This window comes from Capricornis sumatraensis, chromosome 18, assembly GCF_032405125.1.
Source record: "Capricornis sumatraensis isolate serow.1 chromosome 18, serow.2, whole genome shotgun sequence".
Classification (NCBI taxonomy): Eukaryota; Metazoa; Chordata; class Mammalia; order Artiodactyla; family Bovidae; genus Capricornis; species Capricornis sumatraensis.
In genome coordinates, this window is record NC_091086.1 from 68,395,294 (window position 1) to 68,421,659 (window position 26,366).

At 41.5% G+C, this 26,366-nt stretch overlaps 1 protein-coding gene across 2 annotated transcripts in view; it reads left to right on the forward strand.

The window, feature by feature from the left end:
- The window catches only part of CTNND2 (catenin delta 2), a 935,828-nt gene that overhangs the window by 721,479 nt on the left and 187,983 nt on the right, over nt 1-26,366 (forward strand). For both annotated transcript variants that reach the window (XM_068990784.1, XM_068990785.1), the window contains one exon: nt 14,849-15,032. In XM_068990784.1, coding sequence (XP_068846885.1) covers nt 14,849-15,032 — 184 coding nt within the window. The remainder of the gene's footprint in view (nt 1-14,848; nt 15,033-26,366) is intronic.

Sequence of the window (26,366 nt, forward strand, 5' to 3'; positions counted from 1 at the left end):
ATATTGCATAAGAACCTGGAATGTCAGGTCCATGAATAAAGGCAAATTGGAAGTAGTCAAACAGGAGATAGCAAGAGTGAATGTTGACATTCTAGGAATCAGCGAACTAAAACAGACTGGAATGGGTGAATTAAACTCAGATGACCACTATATCTACTACTGTGGGCAGGAATCCCTTAGAAGAAATGGACTAGCCATCATAGTCAACAGAAGAATCTGAAATGCAGTCCTTGGATGCAATCTCAAAAATGACAGAATGACCTCTGTTCGTTTCCAAGGCAAACCATTCAATATCACAGTAATCCAAGTCTATGCCCCAACCAGGAACGCTGAAGAAGCTGAAGTTGAATGGTTCTATGAAGACCTTTTAGAACTAACACCCAAAAAAGATGTCCTTTTCAGTATAGGGGACTGGAATGCAAAAGTAGGAAGTCAAGAAACACCTGGAGTAATAGGCAAATTGGGCCTTGGAATGAGGAATGAAGCAGGGCAAAGACTAATAGAGTTTTGCCAAGAGAACACAATGGTCATAGCAAACACCCTCTTCAACAACACAAGACTCTACACATGGACATCACCAGATGGTCAGCAACAAAATCAGATTGATTATATTCTTTGCAGCCAAAGATGGAGAAACTATAAAGTCAGCAAAAACAGGACTGGGAGCTTACTGTAGCTCAGATCATGAACTCCTTATTGCCAAATTCAGACTTAATTTAAAGAAAGTAGGGAAAGCCCCTAGACCATTCAGGTATGACCTAAATCAAATCCCTTATGATTACACAGCGGAAGTGAGAAATAGATTTAAGGGCCTAGATCTGATAGATAGAGTGCCTGATGAACTATGGAATGAGGTTCGTGACATTGTCCAGGAGACAGGGATCAAGACCATCCCCATGGAAAAGAAATGCAAAAAAGCAAAATGGCTGTCTGGGGAGGCCTTACAAATAGCTGTTGAAAGAAGAGAGGCGAAAAGCAAAGGAGAAAAGGAAAGATATACCCATCTTTGGAATGCAGAGTTCCAAAGAATAGCAAGGAGAGATAAGAAAGCCTTCCTCAGCGATCAGTGCAAAGAAATAGAGGAAAACAACAGAATGGGAAAGACTAGAGATCTCTTCAAGAAAATTAGAGATACCAAGGGAACATTTCATGCAAAGATGGGCTTAGTAAAGGACAGAAATGGTATGGACCTAACAGAAGCAGAAGATATTAAGAAGAGGTGGCAAGAATACATGGAAGAACTGTACAAAAAAGATCTTCATGACCCAGATAATCAAGATGGTGTGATCACTCACCTAGAGCCAGACATCCTGGAATGTGAAGTCAAGTGGGCCTTAAGCATCACTACAAAGCTAGTGGAGGTGATGGAATTCCAGTGGAGCTATTTCAAATTCTAAAAGATGATGCTGTGAAAGAGCTACACTCAATATGCCAGCAAATTTGAAAAACTCTGCAGTGACTACAGGACTGGAAAAGGTCAGTTTTCATTCCAATCCCAGAGAAAGGCAATGCCAAAGAATGCTCAAACTACCGCACAATTGCACTCATCTCACATGCTATTAAAATAATGCTCAAAATTCTCCAAGCCAGGCTTAAGCAATATGTGAACTGTGAACTTCCAGATGTTCAAGCTGGTTTTAGAAAAGGCAGAGGAACCAGAGATCAAATTGCCAACATCCGCTGGATATTGGAAAAAGCAAGAGAGTTCCAGAAAAACATCTATTTCTGCTTTATTGACTATGCCAAAGCCTTTGACTGTGTGGATCACAATAAACAAACTATGGAAAATTCTTCAAGAGGTGGGAATACCAGACCACCTGACCTGCCTCTTGAGAAACCTATATGCAGGTCAGGAAGTAACAGTTAGAACTGGACATGGAACAACAGACTGGTTCCAAATAGGAAAAGGAGTACGTCAAAGTTGTATATTGTCATCCTGCTTATTTAACTTCTATGCAGAGTCCATCATGAGAAACGCTGGACTGGAAGAAGCACAAGCTGGAATCATGATTGCTGGGAGAAATATCAATAACCTCAGATATGCAGATGACACCACCCTTATGGCAGAAAGTGAAGAGGAACTAAAGAGCCTCTTGATGAAAGTGAAAGAGAAGAGTGAAAAAGTTGGCTTAAAGCTCAACATTCAGAAAACGAAGATCATGGCATCTGGTCCCATCATTTCATGGGAAATAGATGAGGAAACAGTGGAAACAGTGTCAGACTATTTTTGGGGGCTCCAAAATCACTGCAGATGGTGATTGCAGCCATGAAATTAAGGCGCTTACTCCTTGGAAGGAAAGTTATGACCAACCTAGACAGCATATTAAAAAACAGAGACATTACTTTGCCAATAAAGGTCCATCTAGTCAAGGGTATGGTTTTTCTAGTGCTCATGTATGGATGTGAGAGTTGGACTGTGAATGAAGCTGAGCATGGACGAATTGATGCTTTTGAACTGTATTGTTGGAGAAGACTCTTGAGAGTCCCTTAGACTGCAAGGAGATCCAACCAGTCCATTCTAAAGGAGATCAGTATTGGGTTTCATTGGAAGGACTGATGTTAAAGCTGAAACTCCAGTACTTTGGCCACTTCATACGAAGAGTTGACTCATTAGAAAAGACTCTGATGCTGGGAGGGATTGGGGGCAGGAGGAGAAGGGGACGACAGAGGATTAGATGGCTGGGTGGCATCACCAACTCAATGGACATGAGTTTGGGTGAACTCGGGGAGTTGGTGATGGGCAGGGAGGCCTGGCGTGCTGCAATTCATAGGGTTGCAAAGAGTCGGACACGACTGAGTGACTGAACTGAACTGAACTGATAATTACTATCTTAGTGTTCGATTACACTTTTATCATGTCTCTTAATTATCAGCTTTTTTGTAGTGAGAAGAATTAAATCTAGTCTTAGGTGGCTCAGAAGTTAAAGCGTCTGCCTGCAATGCAGGAGACCTGGGTTCGATCCCTGGGTTGGGAAGATCCCCTGGAGAAGGAAATGGCAACCCACTCCAGTATTCTTGCCTGGAGAATCCCATGGACAGAGGAGCCCAGTGGGCTACAGTCCATGGGATCCCAAAGAGTCAGACACAACTGAGCAACTTCACTTTCACTTTAGCACTTTGAAGTTCCTAGGACAGCATGTTGACTGTGATACCTGTGATGTACATTAGATTTCCAGGACTTATCTAACCACTGTTTATAAGTTTGTACCTTAAACAACATCTCGTCAATTACACCACCCCCAGCCCCTGGTAACTATGGCTCCACTCTCTGTTTTGATAGGTTCAGTTTTTAATTCCGTGTGAGTTGGCTCATACAGTATTTGTCTCTCACAGACTTATGTCACTTAGCAGACACCTTTAAGTGCCATCTGTGTTTTCCACGTGGCAGTATTTCCTTCTTTCTCATGACTGGGTGATATCCCATTGTACAGACGTACCACATCTTCATTATCATTATCTGATATCTTCATTATCAGTTCATCTGTTGAGGGAGATTTAGGTCATTTCCATATTTCCATTATTGTGAAGAATGCTACAGTGATCATGCGCGTGCACGTATCTTTTCTGTTGGTTGTCTTCATTTCCTTTGGATACATACCCAGAAGTAGGATTGCTGGATTAGATGGTACTTATGTTTTTAATTTTTTGAGGAACCTCTGTATGATTTACAGTAGTGGATATATCAACTTACACTCCTACCAGCAGTGCACACGGGTTCCTTTTCTTCACATCTGGTTTCGACGGTAAAGAATCTGCCTCAAAGCAAAGACCTGGTTTCATTCCCTGGGTCAGGAATCCCCTGGAGAAGGGCATAGCAACCCACTCCAGTATTCCTGCCTGGAGAATCCCTATGGATAGAGGAGCCTGGTGGGCTACAGTCCATGGGTCGCAAAAAATCAGACACACAGGTACATAACAAGATGCTTTTTTCAAACTCTTTTTTCACCAACATTTGTTTCCTCTTCATGGCAAATAGATGGGGAAACAATGGAAACAGTGAGAGACTTTATTTTGGGGGGCTCCAAAAATCACTGCAGATGGTGACTGCAGCCATGAAATTAAAAGACTCTTACTCCTTGGAAGATAAGCTATGACCAACCTAGACAGCAGATAAAAAAGCAGAGACATTAATTTGCCAACAAAGGTCCATCTAGTCAAAGCTATGGTTTTTCCAGTAGTCATGTATGGATGTGAGAGTTGGACTATAAAGAAAGCTGAGCACCAAAGAATTGATGCTTTTGAACTGCGATGTTGGAGAAGACTCTTGAGAGTCCCTTGGACTACAAGGAGATCCAACCAGTCCATCCTAAAGGAAATCAGTCCTGAATGTTCATTGGAAGGACTGATGCTGAAGCTGAAGCTCCAATACTTGGCCACCTGATGTGAAAAACTGACTCCTTGGAAAAGACCCTGATGCTGGGAAAGATTGAAGGCAGGAGGAGAAGGGGATGACAGAGGATGAAATGGTTGGATGGCATCACTACTCAATGGACATTAGTTTGAGTACGCTCTGGGAGTTGGTGATAGACAGGGAATCCTGGCGTGCTGCAGTCTGTGGGGTCACAAAGAGTCGGACACGACTGAGCGACTGAACCTGTTTTCTCTTGTCTTGATGGTAGCCATTCTGACAGGTGTGAGGCGGTAGTTCATTATGGTTTTGACTTGAATTTTCCTGATGAGTAGTGATGCTGAACATCTTGTTAGATACCTGTTGCCCATTTGGGTGTCTTCTTTAGAAAACAATGTCTACTTGGTTCATCTAATTTTTAATATAGTAGTTTATTTTTTTTTGTTACTGAGTTATATGATTTCCTTGTGTATTTTGGATGTTAACCCGTTAGCATATTTATGGCTTGCAATTATCTTCTCCCTTTTCATAGATTGCCTTGTCGTTTTGTGATTGTTGTTGTTATGCAGAAGTATTTTATTTTGACGTAATCCCCCTTGCGTTTTGCTTTGAGCACAAATTACTATAGCAACATTTTGGTAAACCTTAGCATTCACTCACAATCAATGCTTTTGTTTTTAAAAACATTAAATGAACGTTATTGATTCATCTTTTAGGTATACATCTTTTCCATGTATACCATTGGAAAGAATTATCAATACAGTCCCAATTCAACAATTGCACCTTGAGAGACATGATGTTTAAGGGATAAGATAGGAGTATTTATGTGGTGCACCCAAATATATATACATGTGCACACACAGACACATACTTGTGCATGTGTGCAGCGTGTTCACTCACACATGTACAGACATTCATACACTTGCATATGTGCATAATCACACACACACATGCTCACACACAAATGCACACAGCATAAATTCAGGGTGTCATGGGCCTCCAGATTTTGATCAGTCACCTTCTACACACCCATGAATCAAGGTGTAAGTGGTAGGATATGGAAAAGGTACTGCTGGTCATCCATCCCCCAACCCCCATTTTCCACTCTCACCCCATCAGCTCTGACCTTGACCTTTTTGTAAGATGAACCTCTCTGCTCTCTCTCTTGCCCAGGTGCACAAAGTCTCACTCTTAGAATAAGACAAATGACAGATTCGTTTAAAGTGAATCTTCACACATTTAGTTAATTTTAATTAGTTGATTAATCAAAAATAAAAATGTAAAGCATTCATTTAAAATGAATTCAATCCAACTGTTCTGTGGCTTGAGCCTCACCTGTGTTCAGGGATTGTGTTTCAGGTTTAAAAATTAAAGTGAGGAGGTCATCGGAAAGTCTTATATCATCACAAGACAGCGTTTGATTTTATCGTGCTTTAAGATTCGTAACTGTTAAATACTTCTTTCTAGTCAATCCGATTCCTTTTTTTTAAAATAGTCTTTGTCTCCTTTCAGGAAAAAACCTCACAATTACCCTCTATTAAAACAGAGTAAAGGATCCAATGAAAGTAATTAGGATTTTATTAAAGAAATTTTAATAAACCAATTCCGTCTCATGAATATGGATAACCGTAAGGAAAAAAAAGCCATCCTGTGCCTGAAATAAAAATAAACTATATTTGAAATATATTTAGTATACATAATTAGTTATTTAAATGTCTTCTCAACTAAACCTACTGTCAAAATTATGTTTGAAGCAGCAGTAATTTTATACCGATAAAGGAAAGCTATTGAATACATATAATTAGAGGAAAGATGCTATAAAACAATTTTATGACAGATTATAATCTGGGAGAAATTAGCATATTTTCATCAGGTAAATTAAAATTTGCTAGTGACCATCAACCAAAATACTAAAACATCTTTATGTTATATTTAGATACAAATAAACATGGTGGCTTATGGCTTTTGAGTACCATTGTGAATTTAATTTTTTTCCAGTTTTTCCATGAATTGAAATTTTAGTATTACCTTGGCTAATGTAGAATTATCAGGGAATTCATATAGGAAAATTGCCCTAGAGATAAGCCCTCTACTGATAAACTACTTGTTTTTTTAGTGATAAAAATTCTTCTCTGCTTAGTAAAAGTAGAATTTCTGTAGTCAAGGGTTATACTCCCATGTAAACAACGTTTCTATGTTCTCATTGAGTTGTGTTCTTTTTTAACATTACATCTTGCCTCTGCTGTTCTATTCTTTCAAATCAGTACTTCCTTTTTTGCTAGCAGTATGCTACTATATGAGAGAATAGCACGTAAAATATCTACATTACCATATGTAAAATAGATAGCAAGTGGGAATTTGCTGTGTGCCACAGGGAGCTCAACCCAGAGCTCTGTGGCACCCTAGAGGGGTGGGATGGGATGGGAGATGGGAGAGGTATTCAGGAGGGAGGGGGGCATATGTATACCTGTGGCCGATTCATGTTGATGTATGGCAGAAACCAATACAAAAAAAGAAAACAGTGTTCACTGCTTAGAGGGCACTCATCCTTTAAGGGTCACGTCATTCAATTAGTAACTCTTGTCATCATTTTGCAGCTATTTGGTGAGCATCTAGTGCGTGTCAGAACATATTCTGTGTGCTCTGTGTGTTCTGCCTGCTGCAAATGCTCGGGGTCCTTGCCTCATTTCTTGGGTGGTACCTTGTTGTGGAAAAGAGCAGTGAGCTAATGACAGGAAACCAAGTTCTGAAAAAAGCCAAGGAGCCAGTGGAAGAAGGAGAGGAGAAGGTGAGCAGGGAGTAAGAGGCATGAACTTCGAGTCACGAAATAAACGTCACAGGTATGAAATATACAGTGTTGGGGACACAGTCAGCAATTATGTAGTATCTTTGTATGGTGACAGATGACAGCAAGACTTACAGTAATCATTTCGAAATGTATAGAAATGTCAAACCACTATGTTGTGCAGCAGGATCTAACATAGTGTTGTAGGTCAATTATACTTTAAAAACAGACCAACTCATTGAAAAAGAGATCAGATTTGTGGTTACCAGAAGCAAGAACAGGGGGAATTAGATGATGACCATCAAGATACAAAAGTCCAATTATAAGATAAATAAGTACTAGGGTTATAATGTACAGCAGGATAAATATAGTTAACACTACTTTATGTTATATGTGGAAGTTAAGAGAGTAAATCCTCAGAGTTCTCATTATAAGAAAAAATATTTTTCTATATTGTCAATGTTTTGTCTTTATGAGATGATGAACGTTCACTAAACCTACTGTGGTCATCATTTTGTGGTGTATATAAGCCAGATCATTATGCTGTACACCTTAAATTCATCGAACATGGCATGCCAATAATATCTTCACAAAATGAGGATGGGGAGAAGAAAGCTTGGGAAATGTAAGAGGATGATGAGGTCTTTCATAAAAATTAAAATAGGAGATCTGACAGCAAGTCTGGAAAGATAGTTTGTGTGAGAGTGTGTGTGTGTGTGTGTGTGTGTGTGTGTGCGTGCGTGCGTGCTCACTCAGTCGTGTCTGACTCTCTTTGCCACCCCATGGGCTGTGGCTTGCCAGGCTCCTGTGGCCATGGGGTTTCCCAGACAAGAATACTAGAGTGGGTTGCAATTTCCTCCTCCAGGGAATCTTCCCAACCCAGGGACTGAAGCTGCATCTCCTGGGTCCCCTGCATTGGTGGGTGGATTCTTGACCACTGAGCCACCTGGGAAAGTAGTTTGCTGCTGCTGCTGCTGCTAAGTCGCTTCAGTCGTGTCCAACTCTGTGCGATCCCATAGATGGCATCCCACCAGGCTCCCCCGACCCTGGGATTCTCCAGGCAAGAACGCTGAAGTGGGTTGCCATTTCCTTCTCCAATGCATGAAAGTGAAAAGTGAAAGTGAAGTCGCTCAGTCCTGTCCGTCTCTTTGCAACCCCATGGACTGCAGCTGGCTCCTCCATCCATGGGATTTTCCAGGCAAGAGTACTGGAGTGGGTTGCCATTGCCTTCTCTGGGGAAAGTAGTTTAGCCTGAGCCAAAAAAAACTTCTCTGAGTTAGTGCATTTAAGTTACATGTGAATAGAAGGAAGAATCACCCTTGGAAAGGTCTGGAGAACAATGTTCCAGATTGAAAGAACAATAAATCCAAGAAATGCGAGTTACAAACAGCTTGTTGTTCAAGGAGAAGAAATGAAACTAAGACGAGCATACTGAGTTGCATTTATGCGAGAGCCATACAGGCAGGGGCTTTTTGTTTTGTTCACTAATGTCCCCTCTGTATCAAACAGAGCCTGGTGCACAGTGGGTCTGTGTGGACTGAATAAATGAATAAACCAAAGGTTCTGATTCAAAATGAATTTAGAGAATGAGAGAAAGGCCTGATCATGGAACTACAGTCAGAAATTTAATTTTGTTTTAAGCGCAACCGAATATTTTAAGGGGTATGTGGTAGATTGGACAGTAACCCCTAAAGATGTGAGCCTGTGAATTTTATCTTATGCAGTAAAAGGGACTGTGCAGGTGGGATTAAGTGAAGGATCTTGAAGTGGGTAGGCGGAGATAATCTTGGATTATCCAGGCAGGCTTAATGTGATCACAGGTGTCCTTACAACAGTGAGGGAGGAGGTTCAGTCAGAGAAGAGGAGGTGATCATGGATGCTGAGGTTGAAGTGATGCGGGCTTTGACCATGGAACCCGGGCAGCCTTTAGAAGCATAAAAAGGCAAGGAAATTCTTCCCTAGAGCCTACATAAGGAGCGCTGTCTGCTGTGTTCCACTGGTCCATTTTAAACGTAGGCGTCCAGAACTGTAAGATAATACATGTGCCTTATTATAAGCACAGCATTTGCAGTCACTTGTTGCAGCAGCAGTAGGAGACTAATACATTATTCCAAATTAGAGTCAGTGCTTGGCCATTTCGTAAGTCCCAGATATGAAGAAGGATACATTCTTAAAAGTTAAATATTATTTGTCACCCAAATTAAAATGCATTTTAGATTTAGTTACAAGGTTGAGAGCCCCTTCCTGTATCTTCTGTCCTCTCACATAGACTTTAGAAGAGGCCAGAAGAGATGTAGGGAATGAGAAAACAAGTGAATCTAAGTCAGAAAGAGAAGTGCAAGGAGGAAAAAGTGCTGTGAAGGGGAAAAGTGAGTCCAGTAGACAGAGGAGGAGAGGGAAGTGAAAGGAAGGGACGTTAGTTACCAGTGCTGCATAATGACTTCAGTTCAGTGCAGTTCAGTCGCCCAGTCGTGTCTGAATCTTTGTGATCCCATGGACTGCAGCAGGCCAGGCCTCCCTGTCCATCACCACCTCCCGGAGTTTACTCAAACTCATGTCCATTGAGTCGGTGATACCATCCAGCCATCTCATCCTCTGTTGTCCCCTTCTCCTCCCACCCTCAGTCTTTGCCAGCATCAGGGTCTTTTCAAATGAGTCCATTCTTTGCATCACCTGGCCAAAGTATTGGAGTTTCAGCTTCAACATCAGTCCCTCCGATGAATATTCAGGACTGATTTCCTTTAGGATGGACTGGTTGGATCTCCTCGCAGTCCAAGGAACTCTTAAAAGTCTTCTCCAACACCACGTTCAAAAGCATCAGTTCTTCTGCGCTCAGCTTTCTTTATATTCCAGTTCTCACATCCATACATGACTACTGGAAAACCCATAGCTTTGACTAGATGGACCTTTGTTGGCATAATGACTTAGCTCTAGTTTGACAATTGAAACAACGATTGTCTACTTCACACGCTGTCTGAGTGGCAGGAAGCCAAGAGCGGCAGGGCTGCCTGTCTCTGGCTCGGGGTCCTGCACAGAAGAGGCTGCATCGTCTGTAGGCTGGAGTCAAGGGTCTACTTCCTAGAGGGGTCCCTGCTGGCTGGATGCCTCCATTCTTCTCCACGTGGGCATCTTCATGGTTCTTGAGGGTCCTCATAGGTGACGGTAGGGCCCCCCTCAAATAAGCTACCTGAGACAGAGCTGGGCCGAAGCCACAGTGCCTTGTGTGACCTCGTCTCAGAGGTCTCTCTGTCATCTCCTCTATGATCTGTGGGTCAGAAACGGGGCACTTAGTCCAGACCTCACTCGAAGGGGGAAGGATCAGGCCCCTCCATGTGAAGGGAACATCAGGAAACCACCCTGGAAAAGAGAGGGGAAGGAGTGAAGAGAAATTTGAGCAAAACACCTATTTCCCATTCGTTCATGGAGAATGCTTAGTTATGTCCCTGTTTTTCTTCACTAATCTGTCTCCCTTCACCAGGGACTAATGGACGTGTATGTGTGTGTGTGTGTGTGTGTGTGTGTATAAGTATATTGTGTAAGTGTGTATGTGTTGAATACCTGTGAATGTGTGTATATGTATAGGTGTGAGTTTCTGTGTGTGTGTGTATATATGAGAGTGTGCATGTATATTGTGTGAGTGTGTGTGGGAATACATGTGAATATGTGTATGTGTGTAGGTAAGAGTGTGTATAAATGTATGTGTCTAAGCGTGTATGTGCAGGTATATTGCATGACTGTGTGTATGTATGTGTGTGAGTATATGTGAATATTTGTGTGAATGTATGTAGGGGTGTGTGTGTGTATTTGTAAGTGTATGTGAATGTACATGTGCATTGTGTGTGTGTGTGTAAGTATATTGTGTGAGTATGTGTATATGTGTAGGTGTGTGTATTTGTGAATGTATGTGTGCAGTGTAGGTGTGACTGAATCTGTATGTAAGTATCCTGTATGAGTGTGTGGATGTGTGTAGGTATGAGTGTATGTGTCTGTGAGTATATGTGAATGTATGTGTGGATATGTGTGTGCATGTGAGTTCGTGTGTGTGTAGGTGTCTGGAAGGCAGGTGTAGAGTTCCAGCTGTTCCCACTCTTGACTCGTGCCAGTCACACCTGGCTTTACCTCAGTGTCCCCAGAGACTGCTGCTTCTACACGCAAGCTCGTCTCTGTCCAGATAAGCCAAACTCCAAGTTTGGAGGGCGCCCTGCTGTGAACTGGCTTGCTGAATTTCCCCTAAAAGAAATTCTGCAGTGTTGCACCCACTTTACCAAGTCCTCATCCATGCAGATGTGGTAAAACGTGTCCCTGACCAGAGATGCCTGTGTTTCTCAGAGTCCAAGGAGCCCATGTGGGCTGCAGATAGAAACCAGGAGAGAACATTCAGAGATTTGGGTCAAGCACTGAGGTAAGTTGATCAGCCTGTGAAACACAGATGGGGCCCGTCTGGAAAGGTGGAGGGACGTGAACAGGAAACTACTGTCTGTGCCTGATTCAGAATTAGGTTACAGTGATGAATGAATTAATAAGAAAGCTGAGGTGGAACAGCCAGATAAAGAGTCGCCTGAAATGTCTCTTTCTTTCCCATGTTTCACTTCTTATCAGATAGTATGTGAGGCCTTCACCTCATCTTTGATTTCCTCCTTTCCTTTCCTACCTCTTTTCTGTTTGTTAGGAAGCAGTAAAAATGTCTTTATTATTATAGAATGTCTTTAGAATCTTTAACTTCACTGAATGATGAAAATGGAGAAGTCTTCTACTGTGTAGTCTTTAGAGGAGATGTATTTTATGGCAAAATATAGAACCCATGTTTTAAGACATTTACAAGCCTCAATTTTCATGTATTGGTACTTTCAAATCAGGATTTAGTAATGGAAACATTCAGTGTTTAGTGTCTGTATACAGAGAAGGCAATGGCACCCCACTCCAGTACTCTTGCCTGGAAAATCCCATGGATGGAGGAGCCTGGTGCGCTGCAGTCCATGGGGTCGCTAAGAGTCAGACATGACTGAGCGATTTCACTTTCACTTTTCACTTTCATGCATTGGAGAAGGAAATGGCAACCCACTCCAGTGTTCTTGCCTGGAGAATCCCAGGGACGGGGAAGCCTGGTTGGCTGCCCTCTTATGGGGTCGCACAGAGTTGGACACGACTGAAGCGACTTAGCAGCAGCAGCAGCAGCAGCAGTGTCTGTATATGTGTGTTGTATACTTAGAAAAACAGAATAGCCTATAATGGAAAATAATCTGAAAAAAATGTATATCAGTACAGTTCAGTCACTCAGTTGTGTCCAATTCTTTGCAACCCCATGAAGCGCAGCATACCAGGCCTCCCTGTCCATCACCAATGCCCAGAGTCCACCCAAACCCATGTCCATTGAGCCGATGATGCCATTCAACCATCTCATCCTCTGTCGTCCCCTTCTCCTCCTGCCCTCAATCTTTCCCAGCATCAGGGTCTTATCAAATGAGTCAGCTCTTCGCATCAGGTGGCCAAAGTATTGGAGTTTCAGCTTCAACATCAGTCCTTCCAATGAACACCCAAGGCTGATCTCCTTCAGAATGGACTGGTTGGATCTCCTTGTAGTCCAAGGGACTCTCAAGAGTCTTCTCCAACACCACAGTTCAAAAGCAACAATTCTTTGGCTCTCAGCTTTCTTCATAGTCCAACTCTCACATCCATACATGACCAGTGGAAAAACCATAGCCTTGACTAGATGGACCTTTGTGGACAAAGTAATGTCTCTGCTTTTTAATATGCTGTCTAGGTTGTATATATATATGTATATAAATGTGTGTGTGTGTGTGTGTGTGTGTGTATGAATCACCTCACAGTACATCTAAAACTAATGCAACATTGCAAATCAACTATACTTCAGTTAAAAAAATTTGCAAACCCTTTAATGTGATATTTTTTAAAGTTATCCTCAAACTTGGGGGTAGATAGTAATTTCATTTAAATGTGCTTTTTTAAAACTGAAAAGTATTTATTTTAATAGAGAAAAGAATGTTGTTGTGAGACTATGAATAAATGAAAGTATTCATCTTGATTATTTTGATCATCCAAAATTCAGTAAAATGTTTCCTAATGGAATGAACTAAAAAGCAGCTTCATATATTATTTAAATCAAAATAAATACACGTGATAATACTCTTAGCATTTCACATCTGTTCAAGTCAGAATGTATTTTGAGCAGCTTCTGTGCACCAATAAGCATTTTTATATAGGATGCTAACGGCAATGCAAACATGCACACAGAAGTATATAGAAAATGGCCCATATACTAACCACAGAGGCGAGTAGGAAAGGCCAAATAGTAATTTATTTAGGCTTGGGGGCCATACTATGTTGGTCCCCAAATCTCAGCTTTCCCCTTGTAGGACACAAGCAGCCATAGATAATATGTAAATGAACAGACAGAGCTGTGTTCCAGTAAAACTTTATTTCCAAAACAGGCAGATAGGATTCAACCTCAAGCCAACCCCCTGTACTAACAATTCATTTTTACATTCAAAGCACCAAAAACATTTTGTTTCTCTTGCATTTACCTAAATAAAATTTCCAGAAAACGTTCTTTTGAGAGACCAGTGGAAAAGTTTGTTTCTAAAGTCACATTTTTGTAGAACTGATTTTAAGGTATTATTTTAGTTATTAATCAGATATCATTGATTTTCAGGTTAGTATTAATGCCTTTGGGTAGTTCAATATGAGCAAAGCAAGAAACTAATCAAACAAATTTAAGAAATAAGTGAATTCTGTTTATTAATAACATGATAGATGAAGCACAATCTCATTTTAAAATCAATTGAAAAGTTACTAAATAAGTAAACTATAAGTTGTTCTTCTAAAGACAGCTATGATATTTTATTCCCAATATCTGCAGTGATGATGTCTATTTACATTAGCCTTGGGGGAAATACAGTCTTTCACAGGAAAAGAGAATATTATTCTTTTTTTTTTTACTTTTATGTGTACAATTTTGAACAACAAAAATAGCAATTATTTTAAAAGCATTTCAAGTGATATTATAATGTGTATGTAATTCTTAGACCTTTTCTGAAATTAATTCCATTTTAAGCTGTCTATTGTTGACACACTATTCCATTTCTGCTGCTCTCTTTGCTGTTACATAAGGAAGAACAATCCCTAGGTCCTCCATGAGCATTGTTTTAAGAGAAAGGCTAACAGAACCAGTGAAAGCAAATTTTAATTCCTTGTTGAGCCTGTGAGCACCAGACCCTATACTGGATCCTTGAAAGGTTCTGCACAATGATGGCTGGTTCTATAGGAAACTCAGTGAATCCAATAAACCACAGGTGCATGTTGAGATCCTGGATAACACAAAGATGTCTTCCATGTCTATTTCAGATGTCTTACTAGTCCATTTCAGTTCACTTTTGGAACTTTTTGGTCTTGGTTTGAATTTGGGGACTTGGATTCATTGTACTTAATTGTGAATAGAAGCAGGGTTGATATCCTCAATTCCATTGGTGCTCTCACCCTAAATTACTCTCCATGATGGAACGAATATAATCATGTTACAGTTCCTCTGCCTACGTGTTAGATTTTCGTAGCACTTTTGTAATGGGTTCACACAAATGCTTTAAAGCGAAGGGCATGCTCTAGAACACGTACTTACACTATCTTAGTCTCTCCTGCTTATGCTGTTAACTTGATTAAGGAAAACGGTGACCATCCAACACTCTGTGTGTATCTTGCAGGAGTTCTTTGGAATCTCTCATCTTGCGATGCACTAAAAATGCCAATTATCCAGGACACCCTGGCAGTGCTGACCAACGCGGTGATTATCCCACACTCAGGCTGGGAAAACTCACCTCTTCAGGATGATCGGAAGATACAGCTGCATTCCTCACAAGTGCTGCGAAATGCCACTGGATGCCTAAGGTGAGTCCCACGTTATCGTCACTCCCTCCCGTCTTCAGGTGCTTTTGGTTTCTGTAACTTTATTGCTGTTTTGCTGAGGAGCAGAACGTCCTAGAATATTCTTATGGCAATAGAGTGCAAGAAGCTAGCAAAAGTCATTTCTAATGCGGTACTGAAGAGATATATTCATCTTCCTTTGCCCTGTACCTACCCCAGAATTTGACTTATTTAACATGTTTTCTTATATCTTAGGCAAAAAATACATAAATAAATGTTGTCAGTGCAACCAAATATAGTTTTCTTTGATTGACAACAAGTGTTGTGACATAACCAGGCAGACCAACTGGTTGGAGGAGTCTATGACAAACACATAGGGATCACAGTAACTGTCTCTGGTATCTATTTTTATTTTAAAAAATTTTTCAACGTGACTGCTAGAGCTTGTAATTCTTAAAAATAGCTCTTTAATAAGGCCTGTGGTGCGAAATGTCTTTTTTAAATAATAAAAGTAGCAAATGTGTTGTAATTATCTCCCAAAGTGTTTTTTTTGAAACTCATCATCGAAATCTCTTGAGATGTTTTACATGTTCTGTTTAGTTTTTGCTCTTAGAAAAAAGAATGTAATAATTAAGGTATGCTTATTCTAATCTCTAGAAACGGTGTTCCCAAGGATATTGTACATTGTGCGAAAGTGAGGAATCTCTGCCAGCTTAACTTAATGGTGGGATATATGTGGTTTAAGATACCTAGTCCAATAGTCTGTATTTCAAAAGTGAAATGTACAGAGTTGCTTTAGCTGGGCTGCCCCAAAGCTGCCACGTCTCTTACAGTTGATCAGCTTCTAGGTGTAAGTGCCAGTCTCAACTGAGAAGAAACAGAATCACTTCAGTGATATTAATAATAAAGTTCTCATGAATATTTATAACAGTACTCTTAGCCTCCAGTCTTGAGAGGTGTGTGTGTGTGTGTGTGTGTGTGTGTGTGTGTGAATGTGCATCCATAAAGGGAGCTAAAGAGAGCTGGCCTCCATAAATATCAGCTTGCATTCATGGACAGGAATAGGAAGCCCTCCAACAATTTTGCTTTTCCTCAAGGTCATGAAACAATGACCTTTTGACATGATTTCTCTAGGTAGGCTCCACCATAAGCCAAATTTACAGTTCTCTAAACCCCACTTTTGAGACATCCATTTTATAACCTCTTAAATTCCATGGTCCTTAAGAAACCTCCTGCCCTACTAGAAGAAATATAGCTCATCCAAAGCTAGAACTGTGGGCATTGCTGACCCTTTCTACCTCATTTTCCTATTTCTGTTATATGCAACTATTGCAGGTAGTTTTCCTTTCTTAACATCCTTGACTTGTGAAGAGTGTCATCGTTCCCAGTGAGGATCATGGAACGAAGTGCTTCAGAACCGATTGCAGACATTTAGTTAATAAAGATCAGTTTGGCTCCATCAGTTAATATTCTCTGTAAATTATATAGTAATGCAATTATATATTCATGATGTTTGATTTAAGGATGAAGCCTACTGATATATGAACATTCAGCTTCATTTGATAAAAGTCAGATGAAGAAACCAGACTAGTGAGAGTTCATGGCTCCCCTTTGTAGGTCGTCTGGCCAAGTTCACAAACACAGAGGCTTGACCAGTGCTGCTTCTGCTTCAAGCCAGGACTGACCACCTCATAGAAAGCAAAAAGATGTCTTTCTGACATCTGATTCAGAAAGAGTTTCCTGTAGCCTAAGTGGCTTTTCTTAGCCCACATGAAACCAGGTTTAGGGTTTTCCCCACTTTTCAGTGTTTATCATGTGAGTGACAAAGTAGGGTCTATCAAAATATGGTGACTATTTCACTTCCCTCTTAATTCATTAAGCTCCTTCTGTTGCCAAAAGTTAGCCTCTGTTCACTGGTGCCAAACAGAAAAGGCAGAGACAGAGTTTTGGGTGGAGTAGAAAGAAATAGCTGTATTGCTTTGCCAGGCAGAGGCAGCCACAATGGGTTAATGCCCTGAAGACTGTGCCCCACCCTGAAGAGGGGTAGTGAGGGGTCTTAGAGTGCTGAAGGAGCAGGGCGTGATCAGCTCATGGACATCCTCTGATTGGTTGGTGATGAGGTAATCTGGAGTCAGCATCATCAACCTTCTGGTTCCAACCGGTCTGGGGTCTACGTGCTTGTGGGCGGCATACTGTTAACTTCTCCCACTGGTGGAAGTTTCAGCATCTTCAAAACAGCTCAAAGGACGTGGCTCAGAATATTATCTATAGTCCTCGAGGAGGAACAAAAGGTCCTTGACTTTGTTTAATGGCTAAAGTATTATTTTGTCTTGCATGACTGTTTTCCTTTCTTTCTGCCTCTTCTTACTTCTCTGATTAAATTTATTCTTTGACTAAAGTTTTTCTACAGACCAAAGGCCAGTGGGCAACATGGAAGAGGGTCTGTTCTGGGAAGGACCCCATAGGGTCTTGCTCCATTACATTCCCCTTCTTATAGAAAGAAATAGGAGTTTTTAATCTCTTATTTAAGTATGTTTATGAATCATTCTACATCAATGAGCAGACTGGACTAGTAGGGGAAGAACACAGCTCTGGGAAAGGGCTAAAATGAATTTGTCAAATAAAGACTCAGCAGATGAAAGGTTTCAGGAAATTTCTATTACCATTTGCTTAGAACCAGTGTTGGAAAAATACACAAAAAATGTTTTAAATATTTATATCATGATGGAAGCGTCTAGATTTTACTATGTGAGGTTATATTGACATTCTTAATTCTTTCAACAAAACCAAGATCTTTATTTACATGAAAGAAGTGGCTTTGTATGCTCTTCCTGCCTTTCCGTTTCATCCACGGGCATTTTCTAAGTGCCTGCTGTGTGCCCGGAAGGGACCAGGGAACCAAAAATAAACCAATGTCTTCACCTTCTAATCCCTTGGAAGACAATGACACCAATGCAGTGAGTCCTAGTATTATGATTAGGATAGTTCAGAATGGGCTTCCCAGCTGGCACTAGTGGTAAAGAACGCCCTGCCAGTGCAGGAGACAAGAGGTGTGGATTTGATCCCTGGGTCAGGATGATCCCCTGGAGGAGGAAATAGCAACCTGCTCCAGTGTTCTTGCCCAGACAGTCCCGTGGACAGAGGAGCCTGGCGGGCTACAGTCCATGGGGTCGCAAAGAGTTGGACACGCCTGAGCGACTTGGCGCACAGGATAGTACAGGAGGAAAAACCGGGGAAGGAGTGGCTTATTCAGCCAATGTGGTCACAAAAGCTTTCAAGAACCAGATGAGACTGGGGTCAGGCAGAGAAAGGGCTCCACCAGTCAATGCTTTGGGATCTCCTTGAGGCCAGAAAGATCAGCACACACTCCTGACGCTGACATGGGGGACTTAACTCCAGGATCTGTGGCCAATCTGCAAACCTAGCAGACTTTAAGAAATGCAGCTCGCTTAGTTGTTTCACTCTAGGTGATAAAGGGCTGTCAAAGCAGAGCTCAGAAGGGTAGACTTGAATCTCTAAGGGGCAGAAAGCTATGGCGAAGCTTTTACCAAGAGAACATAATGATCAGCTATGTCTGGGAGCAATTTTACAGGACAGAGTAAAAGCAGGTAGGGAGGGGAGCGGTGACATGAAAGGTGGCACTGTGAATTTATGGGCTGCCCTGCAGACTTCATTTTTAAGGTACCTCCTGTAGACAAAAGTAAATATCAATGTTTTATTCCATTCAGTTAAATTTAACCATCACTGGTTTGTAGCTATGAGAGCTATCTCCATAGCTGTTTTAGGTCTGCTTTTTATTTCGGAAATATTTTCATCATTTCATGTTATTCTTATTTAAATTATAGCTTCAATATCTTATTAAATGTTAGAGAAGTTTTATGGCACATATCATTATTTGTATGTAACTGAGGCTTAATAAATCAAATCCCCCCAAAACAAGAGGATATGAAACACACGTAACTGAGCTAAATTAAAGATACTGCAGTGCACTCAGCAAAAGTCCTCCTGGAACTGCAGAAATAATTTGAATATAGTCCTTAAAATGTAATTTAATAAGCAGATCATCTCAATTTATAAGTCACATCTGGGCTTATTCCTTTGCAAGAAACATTTTTTTTTTTTCTATCACAATATTTAGAAAGAATTTGGTGCTTTGCTGCTTCTTAAAGCAGAAAATAAAATTACAGCAATTGTTCTTTTAGTCAGTTTTATGTACTCAATATATATTTTATATAAAAAAAATGATACAGTGAATTTGCCCAAGAAGATGATATAGTGAGTTTATATAACATTTGCATACCTTGATCTGGCCCATTAATTTATAGCTTTAATCTTTTTTTTACTTTTAAAGATATTTATTGTTTCTTTTCTAACTTTGCAAGTAGTACACGTTTATTGCTGACTACTAGAAATACTTGCAAGCATAAAGTAATATGTAACAATCACCCATAAACCTCATCCCCTAGAGATAACCATCATTAGCATTTTTTATACATTTCCTCCCAATATCTGCATATCGTTTTACCCTTGAAATTTACCTAAATTGTATAAAAATGCCTAAGTCGCATGTTACAAGTCTTTTCCAATGTGTCATAACCACCACCGTCATACTCCATGAAATCAGGCTAAAACATAAGTATATGACTTAGGACCCAGTTTATCTTGTGAAAAAGGCCAATAAATTGCATTTGTTCTACAGAGTGTGCCGATTTTTATGTAAAATTAAGAGGAGCAGTTTTATTCACAAAATTCCTAACTTCCAAGGTCCAGGAGCTTCTGCTTCACATGCATCATTCATTCTCATAAATATTATAAGTTCAATAGGTCCTGTGTTGTAAGTCAGGAAGCCAGTATTTTCATCCACATCCTGACTCCTGATCCAGACCGTGCCCGCTCACTACACCACACAGATGGAAAAGGCCGTGTTAAGTGAGCTGACATTGTAGGTCTGTGCTGGAGCAACACAGACAACCACCCGACCAAAGAATCGACAGCACTCTCCCAGGGGCTGGGTCTTCTCATTTGCTTCTTGACGTTCTCTGAGTGGCATCTACTTGGCCAATATCCCTTTTGCCTTTAATTGTCAGTTGTCTCCTCCTTCCCCCTTATTTCTCACGTTCTCTTCTCCTCTGCTAAGACCCGGAGTATGGATGAGGGGAGCCCCACGCAGAGTCACCTACCCCCACTGAAGTCCCCTGTCTCCACCTCTGTCTTACATTTTAAGTTAAACAATTAGTACAATGAGTATCTTTTTTTTTTTAAAGACTACACTTTAAGACATGTCCTAGATAATACAGTGGACATTATTTTTCCAGTTCTTAAACTCCTCCATCTGTTTACTGATGACTTAAAGTGAGTTCATATTTTTGGCTTGTTTCTACAGCTACAGTTTCAAGAATATAGGAAGAAAATGAAATGTAAAAAAAAAATTAAACTCTTTTCCTGGGATAGTATTTCCTAGCTCAGTGTAGCTTATAACTCCAGTAGGGGTGTATGATAGGTAAAGTAAATTTATCAGATCATTATCTGATATCATTATTCTCAACTTTTGTTCCTAGCAGGATTCAAATTTATTTATGTCATTTCAGGACAGGAAGCCAAGGTGAAAAATGTAAGCAACTGCTATTCTGAAAGAGTACATCTTTTTATTTTTCAAAAAAAAAAGATTATAAATGCAAATTGCACCACTCTTAAATATTCAAAAGCTTATCAGAGTGAAATTTAAGTTAAAAAGAAGACCTATGCCTTAGTAAACTAGGATCTAGAACACTCACATTGTCCAGTCTTTATACAAATTGAAATGTCTTAAAAGACTCGGTCCAGTTTCTCCAGCCTTTCCTCTGTTTTACCAAAATCAGTGGAGGTGTCTGCCCCACCAGTCTCAAGCTTCTAACGCACTCACTGGGAACATTCTACAGAGAAGAGCCCCTTGGCTTTGCCTTTTCTAAAAAAGGCATGGTGAAACTTCATGGGAAGATGGCATATCACGTTGACATAGCCAAAATTTAAGCACATATAAAATATAAAATGACAAGATAATGCCCTTAGTCCTCTTCCACTTAAAATTCATTTGGGGAGTAAGAAATGAAATTTTTAAAAAGCTGATCTAGTTGCTCCTAAAATATCTACCCATCACTAAGAAAAGAAGATAAAAATGGGAAAAAAAAAAAAGTTCTCTTAAATTTTGTTGAAGGAGAGAGTTGTTAGGAATGATGGATTATGGGGTTCCAAGAGGGAGTGGCAGGTGGGGGCCTCAGGTGTCAGAGCTGGGGGTGATGGGCAGGGATCGGCTTCGTCTCTGCTCAGAGGAGCCTGGAGGGCTACAATTCATAGCCCTCATCCTCCCCCCGACCAGTCGCACACAGCAACACTTGACTTCCTCCTTGTTTCTCCTCCTTTTAAATTTTGTCTTTTGTTCCTATTCTGCTCAATTAAAGCTTTAATTTTTAATTAAAAATTTACAAATATGGCTTAAAATAAATATGAAAAGCTGATAGAACAGCCTAGGACTTAATTATTCATGAAGTTATTGTGTTGGGTTTTTTTCCTCTTTATGCTTAAGGATTCCTCCGGGGAAACCACTTTCCTGTGGCCTTAGTCAGGTGATGAAATTGACTTGAAATTGACTCAGTTATGTACCTGTGATTGTTTCACTGCACACCATGTGATAAAATACCCTCCTATAACATTTGGCAAGAATCATCACCTTCAGCCAGAATGTGTGTTGACCAACTACACACTGAAGGCTCATTAGTGAAGGTCAGTCCAGCTGTGCCTGTGGGCAAGCTTATTTTGCCTGGGGTCACTGCTGTAGGTTGGATAGTTCAGTTCAGTTCAGTCACTCTTCGACCCCAACGGCTGCAGTACTCCAGCCCTTGCTGTCCATCACCAACTCCTGGAGTTTACTCAAACTCATGTCCATCGAGTCGGTGATGCCATCCAACCATCTCATCCTCTGTCATCCCCTGCTTCTCCCACCTTCAATCTTTCCCAGCATCAGGGTCTTTTCAAATGAGTCAGCTCTTTGCATCAGGTGGCCAAAGTATTGGAGTTTCAGCTTCAACATCAGTCCTTCCCATGAACATTCAGGACTGATCTCATTTAGGATGGACTGGTTGGATAAGTGTCCTTTGGGATAGGTTGGATAAGTGTCCCTCCAAATCTGTGTCAACCTGAAGCCTCAGAGTGTGACCCTATTTGGAAATAGGGTCTTTGCAGATAAAATTTTTAAATTATAAGGTCACACTGCAAATGCCATATTTCCTGTGCTTAGTCACTCAGTTGTGACCAACTCTTTGTGACTCCATGGACTGTAGCCTGCCAGGCTCCTCTGTCCATGGGACTCTCCAGGCAAGAATACTGGAGTGGGTTGCCATGCCCTCCTCCAGGGGATCTTCACAACCCAGGGATCGAACCCAGGTCTCCCGCATTGCAGGTGGATTCTTTACCATCTGAATATCACTCATATGTGGGATCTAAAATATAGCACAAATGACCTTATGTACGAAAGAGAAGCTCCCAGAGAGAACAGACTTGTGGTTGCCAAGGGGTGAGGGGTGTGGGGAGGGGGCAGATTGGGAGTTTCGGATTAGCAGATGCAAACTCTTGTATATAGGATGGATAAACAACAGAGTCATACTGTAGAGCACGGGGAACTGTATTCAGTATCCTGTTAAAAATCAAAATGAGAAAGAATATATACATGTGACTGACTTACTATACAATGGAAATGAGCACAACAGTGTTAATCAACTGTACTTCAATGATATTTTTTAAAAAGATGAATTAGGGTAAACCCTATGTCTAGTGAGTGGTGCCTTTACGAGAAGAGGACTTATACACACAGAAGGGCACTGGGGAAGGACAGCCACGTAAAGACAGAGGCAGAGAATGCAGTGATGTAGCTGTAAGCCCAAGAATGACAGGCCTGCCAGCAACCACCCGAAGCTAGAAGGAGGCAAAGGCTTCTTCCCCAGAGCCTTCAGAGAGATCACAGCCCCGCTGACACCTTGATCTTGGACTCCTAACCTCCAGAACTATGGAAGAATAACATTCTGTAGTTTTTAGACATCCAGTTTGTGACAGTTTTTTTTTTTTTTTTTTTTTGGTGGACTTCCCTGGTGCCTGAGACGGTAAAGCATCTGCCTACAATGCTGGAGACCCAGGTTCTATCCCTGGGTAGGGAAGATCTCCTAGAGAAGGAAATGGCAACCCACTCCAGTATTCTTGCCTGGAGAATCCTGTGGACAGAGGAGCCTGGTAGGCTACAGTCCATGGAGTTGCAAAGAGTTGGACACCACTGAGCGACTTCACTTCACTTTGTGGCAGTTTGTTCTGGCAGCCCCAGGAACCTGATACAGTCACACTAGTGAGGAACACAGAGACCCCGCTAAGTAGAGGAAGCACCCGAGCATATAGCCCAAGGAGAAGAAAGGGGTGAATAACCTAGAGAGGCTGTCTGTCCCCAGACAGCTCCCACACACCAAGCTGATAGCGGCAGATCCAGATAGAAAGTCAATTCTTTTTTTATTTTTAAAATTGTATTTATTTTGGCTGTGCTGGGTCTCCATTGCTGCTTGTGGGCTTTCACTAGTTGCGGCGAGTGGGGGTTACTCTTTGTTGCCCTGTGTGGGCTTCTCATTGCAGTGACTTCTCTTGTGGAGTACGGGCTCAGTAGTTGTGGTCCACGGGCTCAGTTGCTCTGCAACATGTGGAATCTTCCTGGACCAGGGATCAAACTGGTGTCCCCTGCGTTGGCTGGCAGATTCTTATTCACTAAGCCACCAGGGAAGTCCAGAAAGTCGTTCTTCTCTAAACCAAGGGCATTCCCCTCCGTAGCTCAGGCTCACAGCAACTCACCTCCTGCAGCAGAATTGGCTCTGCAAGACCAGGTGAGGATGCGTCAGCCAAAGACTTTCAAGTCCAACCGTTTTGACTGGCAGCTGTTAAATAAGCATCTCCCAGTGAGAGAGGAATTGAGGCTCATGGTTTCTACCCATTTATGAGCTGCCCTTTCTTCCCCTCCTGACTTAGAACTTGCTTCTGAAAGATCTCCTGGAGTAGGAAATGACAATCCACCTCAGTGTTTTTGCCTGGGAAATTCTATGGACAGAGCAGCCTGGTGGACTACAGTCCATGGGGTCACAAAGAGACACACCTGAACACGCGCATGCTCACAAGGAAAGTCACGAGGACTTGCTGGCTTTGAACTTGTTGGGTACCATGACAGCCTGTGGGCTTCCCAGGTGGCGCTAGTGGTAAAGAAACCAGTTGCCAGCGCAGGAGACAAAAGAGATGTGGGTTCGATCCCTGGGTCAGGAAGATACCCTGGAGGAGGGCATGCCACCCATGCCATGGAGAATCCCATGGGCAGAGGAGCCTGGAGGGCTACAATTCTTGGGGTTGCAAAGAGTCGGACACAGCTGAAGCGACTTAGCATGCACGTGTGACAGTCCTCAGTCATTCTGTGTCTCACACAGAGCGTGTGACATGACTTAAGTCTCATTTAAGGCGTTCCATTCCCATGGCTGAGTACAGAATGAATGCTTTCAGGATTTATTGCAAAGCATGACTGTGTTTTTCCATTTAAAATATCACAAATCAATATCCTAATGATCCCTTCATGTCCTTGATCATCATTTCATCCTGAACTGCAGGTAAAACCTTCCTGAGTATCCTTTATTTACTTTTAAAAGTCTGCCTGCTCAAAACAACAACTCAGATGGGCCTTACTGTCTGGCCGTGTTACATTTAGTCGCAAGCACAGAGGGCTTTATCTCCAGCTGAAGTGTTTGCATAAGGCTGGTGTTGCTAACATCCGCAGCTCATTTCCTAGTGCAGCCGAGCCATCTCTTTACTTTTATTATTCTATTCCCACTTCAGCATCTTGTCCTAAAGGACAACAATATACAACCCTAATTTTTCCCATCTATCTTTGTGTACAGGGGAATGTTAATAAGGCCATCAAAGGAGCTGCACTGTGCCTTTGCTTATGAGTATAATTAAACTCAGACCCTCAATTAGTCATTTTAACCCATATAATGGATGAACGCTTGGTCCCCTGGTGCCGCTAATTCTGGAGTGACCTTGAGAAAACCCCATCACAACGTAATACCAGTGATAATCACACTCTGGCTAGAAAGCGCCTAGGAAATTTATTTTATCTGGTTTACTCTTGAATTAGATGCAGGAAAGAAGAGGAGTTATTATTTTTACCTTACATTCAGCCACTTGCCAGTATCAGGCATCTAATAAAAAGAATACTTTTAGAAGTATGTTTAAATCTTGTAGCATGAGCCCTGAATTTATCCCAGTCTTGTGCTGCTGCTGAACGGAGTACTCTCGCTCAGGTACTGAAAAGGGAAGGGCACAGTCCATGCGGATGCTGAGAACAGACATGGCGCCACTCACTCCACCCACCCTCCGTCCAACCACACCTGCTCCTCCAGCACCTGAGCAGTCCTCCACTCCTGATCAGTGTGTCTATTTCAGCTGCAGAATGAGTGGTTTTCTTGAGCCCTGATTCAGCGATGAAGGTCCTCTTTGAATGATGGGAAAAGAATCCGCAGGGGGCAGAAGGTCTAGGGGGTCTTAGGAGCCCATCTCTGCAGCTCCATTGGCGATGGGAGCTCTAGCATCACGTGGTTCACCCCGACACTTCAAGCTCACTGCCTCCCGCCTGGTCAGAAGGAGGTGGTGGCTTATTTCCTTATTACCTTGCTCAGGCTGTCATAACAGAGCACCAGAGACAGGGTGGTTTAAACAACAGGAATTTATTGTCTCCCAGTTCTGAGGGTTAGGGCTGGTTCTCGGAGGCCTCGGTCCTCAACTTGTAGGTGGTCACCTTCTGGCCGCGTCCTTGTTTGCTCTTCCCTCTGTGGGTCTACATCCTGATCTCCTCTTCCTCTAAGGACACCAGTCATATTGGATTAGGGCCCAGGCCAAAACCTCATATTATCTTAATTACTGCTTCAAAGACCATTTCTAAATGCAGTAATATTCTGAGGAGCTGGGAGTTAAGATCTAACATCTTAGCTTGGGAAGGACATAATTCAGGGGATAATAAAACTCTTAATAGTTGGCTTTCACTGTTTGTTCTCACTTTAGGAAATGAGTTTTAATAAAACATTCTTCTAGCAAGGTCATGTTGACCAGTGTGAAGCATATTGTAATTTATTGTATAATAAAACCAAAATCAAGCTTATTTCTCAGGCAGGGGAAAAAAATAAGCTATTGTTAGCCTTTTGTCTCTATTTTCAAGTGGAAGTAATCATAAAAATATGCTACAGGCGGACACTTTTCCTTTTTTCCATTGTCATTAATGTAACTTCAAGAAATTATATAGCAACATAAGAATCC